Genomic DNA, 10,000 nt, shown 5'->3' with positions numbered 1-10,000 from the left:
GGCCGCTGGTGGCACCCAATAGACAGCCTCCCTGAACCGCCCGTGCCCCGCCTCTAATGCAAAGCCACCAATCCCCGCGTTGCTGCACCCCGCTGCCCCGCGGCCCCACCTTCCGCGCGCCTCTTCCGGGTGGGCTCGGGCGGGGGCCAAGGCCATGGCTCTTTGGCCGCCGCTCAACTCTGGGATGCTGGTGCGAACTGGCCACACCGTGCTGACCTGGGGAATCACTCTGGTGCTCTTCCTGCACGACACCGGTGAGCCGGACACCGCGCCACCCCGAGCCCACCCGATCACGCGTGGTTCCCCTCACGCGTGGGTATACCGGGGTCCTCCTAATCTCAGACACATTGAAATCTCCATTTCCATCTCCCACCAGTTCCTCAAGCGTCTTTCTCACATGTCGGTCCAGGGGCCATCCTCTCTCCGCCTGATTCCCAAGTTGGACCCTAATTAATCCCAGTAATTTCCTATCACCGACAGATGTCCATCCATCCGAAGACCACCAGAGCCCATCAAATCCGAGGACCGACTAGAGGCCCCATCTCTCCCATCCTTGGGCTCTACCTGTCCTTCCCAGAAATTGTCTCCCAACCCCTCCCTAAATAAGATTAAGAAATCCACTAGACTTAAGGACTTGGCTTTCTGGTCCCTTCCCAAACCCTGTGAGCCGACTAACTGCCCCCAAGGAACGCCACTAGCGGGGAGCAGGTTTCCCACCCTCGCCCGGTAGCATCTCCTTTCCCCATCGTTCCCTTCACCCCCCCTCCCGCCCCCACCTAGGTTTCCCTTCCAGAAGCAACAGCCCACCACAGAGGCTTCCTCTGTAGCCCTCCTCCATCGCTTTTGCCCTTTGTCCTCAGGCTTCCACACCAGGAGTCAGCCCCCTTCAAAACCTCCAAGGCTCTCTTTCACCCAAGGATACTAGAGTTGCCTACACAGCTGTCTGCTGTGGCCATGACCATCACTTCTTAGCCCTCCTGCCTCTCCAGAATCCTCATTCACTACCATGGGCTGGCTGGCTGGTCCCACCCTCTTCCCCTGGGGAACCCCCTTCCTCCTCCCTCCTCCCTCCTCCATCAGGTCTAGCCTTCCACCACCTCCAGCTACTTTCTCTCCACCCCCACCCCTCCCGCCCTTGCCTTTTGCTATGGGTTTCACTGTCCTCTGGCCTCCCCAGAGCTACGCCAATGGGAAGAACAAGGGGAGCCGCTCCTGCCCCTCACCTTCCTGCTCCTGGTGCTGAGCTCCCTGCTGCTTTATCTGGCTGTGTCACTCATGGACCCCGGCTATGTGACCACTCAGCCCCAGCCTCAGGTAAGTAAGCAGGGACCACAAGGGCCAACAGGGGAGTGAGACCTCAGAGGTCTATCGATGTTAAGCCCTGAGCTGCATGCAGTGTGGGGGCATCTTGATGAAGCCTCTTGCCCACCCTGTGTTTTTTTGCTCCTACAATGATGACATCACCCAAGACCCAAGTGAGGACAATTGTCTTGCAAAGGCCACCAAGCCTCTAGTATGCTGCCATGTGCATGCATCCCTTCTACATGGGATGGGCCCCAAATCCTGCACAATGGGAACCAAGTAGTGCCTAGAGAGATGCCTCCAGCATCGTTTGCCTCCCAAGGAAGGAGAACCCCCAATCTCATACTCTTTGCCTCATTTCAGGACGAGCCCAAGGAGGAACAGACAGCCATGGTTCCTCAGGCTATCCCACTCCGGCGCTGCAGACACTGTCTGGTGCTGGTAGGTGACACACACATACTCTTGCGGAAGTAGTTGGGCCAAATTAAGACTCTGTGCCTTGGTACCCTGGCACCTTTAACCCTGCCTCCCCTCCAGGAATGCCCCCCAGATTTAGGACCTGACTATGGCCTTCAGCCCTCTCCCCAAAGGAGGACTCACTGGGGAAGGCAGCGCTGAGCCTAAACTGTGCTCTGTATCCACAGCAGCCCCTGCGTGCCCGGCACTGTCATGACTGCCGCCGCTGTGTTCGCCGCTACGATCACCACTGTCCCTGGATGGAGAACTGTGTGGGTGAACGCAACCACCCGCTCTTTGTGGCCTACCTGGCACTGCAGCTGGTAGTTCTGCTGTGGGGCCTGTGCCTGGCATGGTATGTACCCAGGGAAGTGCAGACAGCATGCACACAGGTACTTGGGGGGGGGGGGGGAGTCCCTGGGACCCTGCAGTCCCCAGCCCTAGAACTCTATCCTTGTCCTCTAGGTCCGGTCTCCAGTTCTTCCAGCCCTGGGGGCTGTGGCTCCGGTCGACTGGGCTCCTGTTCACCACCTTCCTGATGCTCATGTTCTTCACGTTAGTGATTGGCCTGCTCCTGGCCTCCCACCTCTACCTGGTAGCCAGGAATACTACCACCTGGGAGTTCATATCCTCACACCGAATCGCCTACCTCCGCCAGCGCACCAGCAACCCCTTTGACCGAGGGCCGACCCGAAACCTGGCCCACTTTTTCTGTGGTTGGCCCTCTGGGCCCTGGGAGACCCTCTGCGCTGAGGAAGGGGAGGAAGGCAGCAGCCAGGTTGTGTAGGGTTGCTGGAGAGAAGGCTGCTGTTGTGCCATGGAGGCATCAGCCCTGTCAGCCCAAGGCCTTCCCACCTTCCTAGGGCTTCCAGTCCTCTAGAGAGAAGCAGACGGAAGCCCCCTGCCGCCCCCTGAAGGAAGACAGGAGAAAAGGAAATAAGTTGGGGGAGGGGTGTTAAAAGAGAACCTAGACACTACTACAACCCCTGGCCTGGCTACCTCAAGTGTACAGTTTTATTAATTTAATACTCTCTATAAAGTCAAGTATTAAAAGGAGAAGCCGACCATGCTGCTGTGGACTCTTTCCTGGTCTGGGGTATACCAGGAAGCAGAAGGAGAGGGTTCTAGACACAGCAGGAACACAGAGGAAAGCCTAGCATGGCAGCCCCACAGACGGCCGCTGCCTCGACTCCCACACACTCATTAAATACTTTGGCCCAGGCACATGGCTACGTGGAGGCTTCCTGCGGTCTGGCAGAAGTGCCAGGAGACCCTCAGGACTCCAGGAACTGCTCAGACACGAAGTCAAAGTCCCGGAAGGCAGCCTGTTGGCGAGCGGTGAGGGAGCTCTGGGGGACTGGTGGGGTCAGGGTGGGAGGCAGGCTGGTGAACTCTCCCTCGAAGTAACGAAGGTCTGCAGGGCCACAGAGGGTAGGCACGAAGGGAGGCTGAACGGTGCGAGCCAGCAAGGCCTGCCAGTTGGTGGTCTGAACAAGGAACAGGAGTATAAGAATGTAGGAACCGCAGACCCCAGCCTCTTCACCTCCCCAGGAAATGGGGACTGCTGGGTTCCGGCTTCTTACCCTGAAGAATGGCTGAAGCTTGATCTCCTCAGCGTCCCGTTCTCCTGCCCCTAGACGCTTCTCTGGGGACTTCTGGAGGAGCTGGCAGGAAGCAGGGCAGGATGTGAACCTGAGGGCATGCCAATCCAGATGCTGGCTGCCCTACAGGTACCCGACTTAAGCTATGCTATAGGGCCACAAGGTAGAGGCAGAGTACACACAAGTCACAAGCAGCCGCCCTGGACCTCCGGTCTCACCTTCTGAATGAGTTCGAGCCCTTGCACCGACAGAAAGTGGGGACATGGGACATCAGCATTGACGATGCATTCAAACACCTCCTCTTCTGTGTCCCCCGGGAATGGACACTGTGGAGATTGGGGTTCAGCAGGCTATGCAGGCTGTTCCACTGTCCCCACCCCAAGACCCTGGAAGCCCTGCCCTAGCACTTACCTCACCCACCAGCATCTCATAGAGCAGCACACCCAGCCCCCACCAGTCCACAGCCCGTGTGTAAGCCTCCTGAGTCAGAACCTCCGGGGCCAGGAACTCTGGGGTGCCACAGAAAGTGCTGGTCCGGTCACCAAAGCCAATCCCTGCAAACCAACATCCACACCAATGCCTGCTGGGTGTGGTTCACTCACTATAGTTCTGGTTATAAGAATTAATGGGGGAGCCGGGCAGTGGTGGCGCACGCCTTTAATCCCAGCACTCGGGAGGCAGAGGCAGGCGGATTTCTGAGTTCGAGGCCAGCCTGGTCTACAGAGTGAGTTCCAGGACAGCCAAGGCTACACAGAGAAACCCTGTCTCGAAAAAAACAAACAAAAAAAACAAACAAAAAACATACAAAGGATTCAATGTTGGAGTGCTTGAGGAGATGGTTAAGAAAGGACCCAGGTTTGATTCCCAGGACCCACACGGTAGCTTGTGAATTTAACTCCAGTTTCAAGGTATCTGAAGTCCGCTTCTAGTCTCCATGGGCACTAGACATACCAGACATACATGCTGCAAACCACCTAAACATATACAATATAGCTTAAAAGATCAAGGTGGGGCTGGTGAGATGGCTCAGTGGGTAAGAGTACCCGACTGCTCTTCTGAAGGTCCTGAGTTCAAATCCCAGCAACCACATGGTGGCTCACAACCACCCGTAACAAGATCTGATGCCCTCTTCTGGAGTGTCTGAAGACAGCTACAGTGTACTTACATATAATAAATAAATAAATAAATAAATAAATAAATAAAAAATACATATATACATACATATATATATTCATATATATATGTGTATGATATATGCCATACATGCACACATATTTATCAGTTGGTGCCCATCTTTTTTTTTTTAATATTTATTTATTAAATGTAAGTACATTGTAGCTGTCTTCAGACATTCCAGAAGAGGAAGTCACATCTCACTAAGGATGGTTTCGAGCCACCATGTGGTTACTGGGATTTGAACTCAGGACCTTCTGAAGAGTAGTTGGTGCTCTTAACCGCTGAGCTATCTCTCCAGCGCCTGGTGTCCATCTTTATGATACCCAATAACAAGGCTTGCTGTGTCCCCTAGACTCTAGGCCAAGGTGACTGTGTAGCCAGTGACTGTATGAGAGATTGTTTCTGATGAACTTGTGTGCCAAGGTCATCATAGCTTCTCTGGCCAACTGTTCCCCTAAACATGGGTCAGGAGTGAAGGCCAGGGCTGGACACCCATGAGTGGGGAAGATTTCTGGCTGGCCTGGGCAAGACAAGAGAGGATGTGTTTCCAGGACAGGGGCCCCACCTTCCTTGCATAGTCCAAAGTCTGCAATCTTGAGGAAGCCCTGGGCATCCAGTAGCAGATTGTCCAATTTCAGATCCCTGATGGTAGAGTGAAGATCAAAGGAGCTGAGAAGGGCTGAGACCTGGGGCACAGCGGCAGCACAGGGAAAGCTCGCGGGCCCACCCAGCATCTCTTGGGCAAAGACTACCTGTAAATGATCCTCTTCTCGTGTAGGAACTGCAGCCCCAGAACCACACAGGCCAGGTAGAAGCTGGGGGAGGTACAGGGAGAATTCAGGCCTGGCACTGAGAAGGTCCTGGCCAGACACAGGCATGGATGGGACTGAACAAACTAATACTGGAGGAGCCCAAAGTATTCCAGTGTTGCTATGTATTAATGACCTGTCCTTCCTGTGCTCAACTATGGCAGAGCTACTGGGGCTAGTAGTATAGGCCGATAATCCCAGCTACTTGGGAGGCTGAGGCAGGAGGATAGCAAATTTGAGGTCAAAATGATCTATATAGTTTTCAAAAAGCAAACAAAAGCCTGGTGGTACCCGGCAGCGGTGGCACACGCCTTTAATCCCAGCACTTGGGAGACAGAGGCAGGATTTCTGAGTTCGAGGCCAGCCTGATCTATAAAGCAAGTTCCAGAAAAGCCAGGGCTACACATTAAAAACCCTCTCAAAAAACTGTAACACAAATAAACAGAAAAAGGAACCATAAAGGGCTGGAGATGTAGCTCAGTGGTAGAGCCTGGCACACACTAAGCCCTGGGTTCAAAGCTCAGTATGGACATCTGCCCGGCAGCCTGGGGGGATAGTCACCATGACTTTGACTCAAGTCCGGATCTGAGAGGTTGGAGAGGTGGCCTGGCATTTACTAGGGAGTACTACTGTCTGCCCCACTGCCCACGCCTAGGCAAGAGTTCCTCTATCAGGTCCATACCCAGCCTCTCCTGCTTCAGGAGATCTGTGCCTTCTTCTGGTGGCTGAGGGCTCTGCACTCAATTTGCCGGGGGCCATGCACAGCCACACATACACACAGTCAAATGAGGATCTGAGATTTGACTCAGGGTCACACACTAGGGTGAGGGCTGATGGGCTGAGTCAGTCTGTTGTAAGCAGAGCAGCAACTGGAGCTGGGTAGGCAGACCCCGCTGCTGTCCTGCGGTAGGCAAGTAGCAAACATGACTCTCATCCCTGCAACAAGCTTGCAAAGTTGTGACAACAGATTCCATCCACAGCTATGCAAATGAAGTCCTCATATGCTGTAATTTCCACCCAGCCTTCTCACAATCCTGTGCTGTCTGTCTGGGGGGTACTCCCCTACCCCCAAGGGAGCAGGCACCAAGTAACCAGAGGACTCACCAGGCCTGGGGCTCAGGAAAGACATCCTCATGAATCTGCGACATGAGGTCTCCTCCGGGCAGAAACTCAGTAACAAAGCAGGCGTGGCTGGAGGTCTGCAGGCAGGCAAGGAGAGAGAGCAGGAAGGGGTGCCCGGTACGCCCCACAGTCTCCAGGATCCGCTTCTCACAGTATAGGCTGCAAGGGAGGACATGGAATGGAACCCCCATGCGCTATGCCCTGACACCCATACAACACCTCTGGCTGGCTGGGTACTCAAAGAGCTGAGGAGGCAAGCTGATGGTTCACACGTGGTGAAGGCTTCAAACCTGCCCAAGTACTGCAGTCCTACTTCTAGACGAGTTCCCCGGCGTACTAAAAGACCAGAGGGCTTGCCCAAGGCCAAAAAGAGAACCTGAACCTGGCCCTCGGGATCTCGAGCTACCTTTGGAGCCCAGGTTGGCCACCCCATATCCAAGATCAGCTACTTCTCAAATATATACACCTGTCCATCTCATCTCGGCTTAGCACTTCCTGCTTCTTCAATGCCTTGATAGCGTAGTATTTCCCTGTTCCTTTGTACTGGACCAGGAGGACCTAGGGAACCAGAAAAAATTGGACTCCAGGTAAGAAGGACAGATAGCCTTCATCTCCCCACACATTCCCTCCATCCCAGCATCTCCAGCTGAGACAATGCTTGCCCACCCACTAACTCCTCAACTACCTACCTTCCCAAAGTGTCCCCGACCCAGCACAGCCAAACATCGGAAGTCTTGAAGTCTGGGGGGTTTCCTGCAAGAGAGGAAGGGCCTAGGCTGTCCCCTCCACATCTAGAATTTTAAAACTGCACTCAGCACAGAAAGACATTGAACAAGCCAGTTTGTATACCCGAGGAGCGAGGGAGTGAGGTGTCAATCAGTGTGTACAGGGAGTGATGGTGTACACTTGTAATCCCGGCACCCAGGCTACAGAAGCAGGAGAATCACAAGTTCAACCAGCCTGGGTTACACTGTAAGACCTTATTTTTAAAATGACTAAGTCTCAGGCAGTGAAATGGCTTACGTTCCATGCCCAGAACCCACTTTAGAAAAGTTGGATGCAAGCAGGGCAGTGGTGGCACACGCCTTTAATCCCAGCACTTGAGAAGCAGAGGTGGGCAAATTTCTGAGTTCGAGGCCAGCCTGGTCTACAGAGTGAGTTCCAGGACAGCCAGGGCTATGCAGAGAAACCTTGTCTCAAAAAACCAAAACAAAACAAAAGAAAGAAAGAAAAGAAAAGTTGGATGCAAAGCGAGTGGTGGTACACACTTTTAATCCCAGCACTCCAGAGGCAGACAGTTGGATCATGAGTTTAAGGCCAACCTGGTCTATATAGGGAGTTCCACGACAGCCAGAGAGCTACACAGAGAAAGGAGGAGGAGGAAGAAGATGAGGAGGAAGAAGGAGGTAATAAAAAAACAAAGAAGAGATGGCTCAGGAGTTAAGAGCACTGGCTGCTCTTCCAGAGGACCCCAGGTTCAACTCCCCACATCCACTCGGCAGCTCACAACTTCCAGAGCACCTGACTCCCTCATACAGACACAAATGCAGGCAAAACACCAAGGAACATGAAATAAAAAGGAGTCACTACAAAATTGTGCTTCAGCATGGGTCTGTGTGCACACGGAAGCGCGCGCGCACACACACACAGACACACACACCACACAAATATATATTTAGTTTTTTTTAAGAAAAAAAGACATTGGCAGAAACCCTGTCTCGAAAAACCAAAAACCAAAACAAAACAAAAAGACAAAAGTCTCTAAATGAATGGAAGCCAGTGAGTACCTGGTGGATAAGGCTGCCAGGGTGGACACTACTGCAGGTCTAGGGTCCATGTGGGGGCGCTTGGTACACTGTGGGGACAGATAGGTTCAGGACGGAGCAGAGTTACTGACCCTCTTTCCCTCCTGGCAGCCGCTGTGTCTGCAGCCCCGACCTCCAGAATCCCTTACAGGAGTCCCTGGGGCTGGTTCTTGGAGATAGAGGCGTGGGGGTTTGGGAGGAGGTTTCATGTCTTCTCTTGAGAGCGGCTTCATGGGCAGGAAGTTACTGTAAGAAGGAGATGTCTGAGCCCTGACACATGGAAGGGGGAGGGGCGTGGCCACGTGAAAGGCCAGAGGGTGAGGAGGGTGAGGAGGGTGAGGAGGGAAAAGACAGCACTCAGAACCTGAAGGGACAGAGCCTGAGAAGTGTTTCAGAGTCTGCGCCAGGTGGCTCACCTGGGGGAAGCAGCACTGGGGGTCCCACAGGCTGCTGTTGAAGGACACCCTTTAGGGGGACTGACTGTGTGTGGTGAGCTGCAGGGGGGCAGCAAGCTCATGACCAGGCGCCCCCAGGCTGCCATGCTAAGGTTCATCTGGGAAGCTCTCAGGAAATCCCGGCCTAGAGGAGGCAGGCGGGGCTCAGTGCCAGCACCCCCAATGGGCAGCCCAGCCCTCTCCTCACAGGGTCTGTAAGCTCCACACCTCTCCGCTTAGAGAAAATGCGTCTCTGCCTCTGCAGCCGAGGCCTCCTTTCAATGACAGGCTCGCAGAAGGTGACCTAAAGGGACATGAACAAAGCTGAAGACCTGGAGACTGGTCGCCTTTCACACCGCTGGCTAGTCCCTGTCCCTGTCCCCACCCCTGTCCCCGTCCCCACCCCACCCCACCCCCAGTGCCAGCTCCCAATCTCAGCCATGGGGGCATCCTAGTTAGTGCTAACTTTCCATCTGAGAGGGACTGCCTAGATTACATGGCTCGTGGGCATGTCTGGGGTGGGAGGACTGTCTTGATTGTTAATTGATGTAGGAGGATCTAGCACACTGGGAGGCACCATCCCCTAGGCAAGTGGTACTGGGCTATATAAGAAAGTTAGCCAAGCATGAGCCTGGGAGAGAGGCAGAGAGCAAGCCAGCAAACAGGGTTCCTCCCCAGGCTCTGCTTTCAGTTCCTGCTTATTAAGTTTCCGCCTTGATTTCCTTTAGGATAGGCTGTAAACTGGGCCGTGGTGGAGCACACCATTAATCCCAGCACTGGGAGGCAGAGGCAAATGGATCTCTGTGAATTCGAGGCCGGGCTGGTCTACGGAGTGAGTTCCAGGACAGCCAGGGCTACACAGAGAAACCCTGTCTCAGAAAAAAGAAAGAAGGTGGTAAGAGAAGAGGCGGGGGTGGGAGGGTGGGGGGCTGGGGAGCTGAGGGGGGGGTAGGCTGTAAATCTGCAAATTGAAATCACCCCTTCCCTGCCTTCAGTTGCTTTGGCCGGTGTTTTAGCGTGAGGCAAAGCTAATATGAACCAAAACTCAGAGGACCTAGACAGGATACCACATCCTCACTGGGGCCAGGAGGAGACACACTTTTGTATTCAAGATGACATATGAGGCAGGATAAGCTCAGGGTATCGAGCGATGTGAGCCTCTCTGTAGGCCTGTCTGTGGATCTGTCTCTATCCCTCAAGTCCCAAGGTACATGGGTTACCAGTCTATCACACAGATGCTCACACACACACACACACACACACACACACACACACACACACACACGCACGCGCAC

The 10,000-nt window shown here is 54.0% G+C and overlaps 2 protein-coding genes across 3 annotated transcripts in view; one reads left to right on the top strand and one right to left on the bottom strand.

The window, feature by feature from the left end:
- Positions 1 to 100: 100 nt before the first annotated feature.
- On the top strand, positions 101 to 2,820 carry Zdhhc12 (zinc finger DHHC-type containing 12). The gene is made up of 5 exons (XM_021192556.1): positions 101 to 254; positions 1,178 to 1,314; positions 1,666 to 1,743; positions 1,947 to 2,113; positions 2,224 to 2,820. Exons 1-5 carry the CDS (start codon positions 155 to 157, stop codon positions 2,543 to 2,545), a joined length of 804 nt encoding a protein of 267 aa, XP_021048215.1. The 5' UTR covers positions 101 to 154; the 3' UTR covers positions 2,546 to 2,820.
- Pkn3 (protein kinase N3) overlaps positions 2,750 to 10,000 on the bottom strand; it is a 13,456-nt gene continuing 6,205 nt past the window's right edge. The window contains exons 10-22 of one of the 2 annotated variants that reach the window (XM_021192549.2): positions 8,934 to 9,009; positions 8,688 to 8,850; positions 8,421 to 8,517; positions 8,254 to 8,321; positions 7,156 to 7,219; positions 6,933 to 7,024; positions 6,449 to 6,625; positions 5,288 to 5,350; positions 5,101 to 5,177; positions 3,771 to 3,913; positions 3,578 to 3,685; positions 3,342 to 3,422; positions 2,750 to 3,245 (exon numbers count right to left, since the gene is read on the bottom strand). In XM_021192549.2, coding sequence (XP_021048208.1) covers positions 3,033 to 3,245; positions 3,342 to 3,422; positions 3,578 to 3,685; positions 3,771 to 3,913; positions 5,101 to 5,177; positions 5,288 to 5,350; positions 6,449 to 6,625; positions 6,933 to 7,024; positions 7,156 to 7,219; positions 8,254 to 8,321; positions 8,421 to 8,517; positions 8,688 to 8,850; positions 8,934 to 9,009 — 1,422 coding nt within the window. In that variant the 3' untranslated portion in view covers positions 2,750 to 3,032. The remainder of the gene's footprint in view (positions 3,246 to 3,341; positions 3,423 to 3,577; positions 3,686 to 3,770; positions 3,914 to 5,100; positions 5,178 to 5,287; positions 5,351 to 6,448; positions 6,626 to 6,932; positions 7,025 to 7,155; positions 7,220 to 8,253; positions 8,322 to 8,420; positions 8,518 to 8,687; positions 8,851 to 8,933; positions 9,010 to 10,000) is intronic. The other variant, XM_029536385.1, reaches the window with a different exon arrangement.

The sequence above is a fragment of the Mus pahari genome, chromosome 3, assembly GCF_900095145.1.
Source record: "Mus pahari chromosome 3, PAHARI_EIJ_v1.1, whole genome shotgun sequence".
Lineage (NCBI taxonomy): Eukaryota > Metazoa > Chordata > Mammalia > Rodentia > Muridae > Mus > Mus pahari.
The sequence above is the reverse complement of the archived record's forward strand: the minus strand, read 5'-3'. Positions and strand labels throughout refer to the sequence as shown.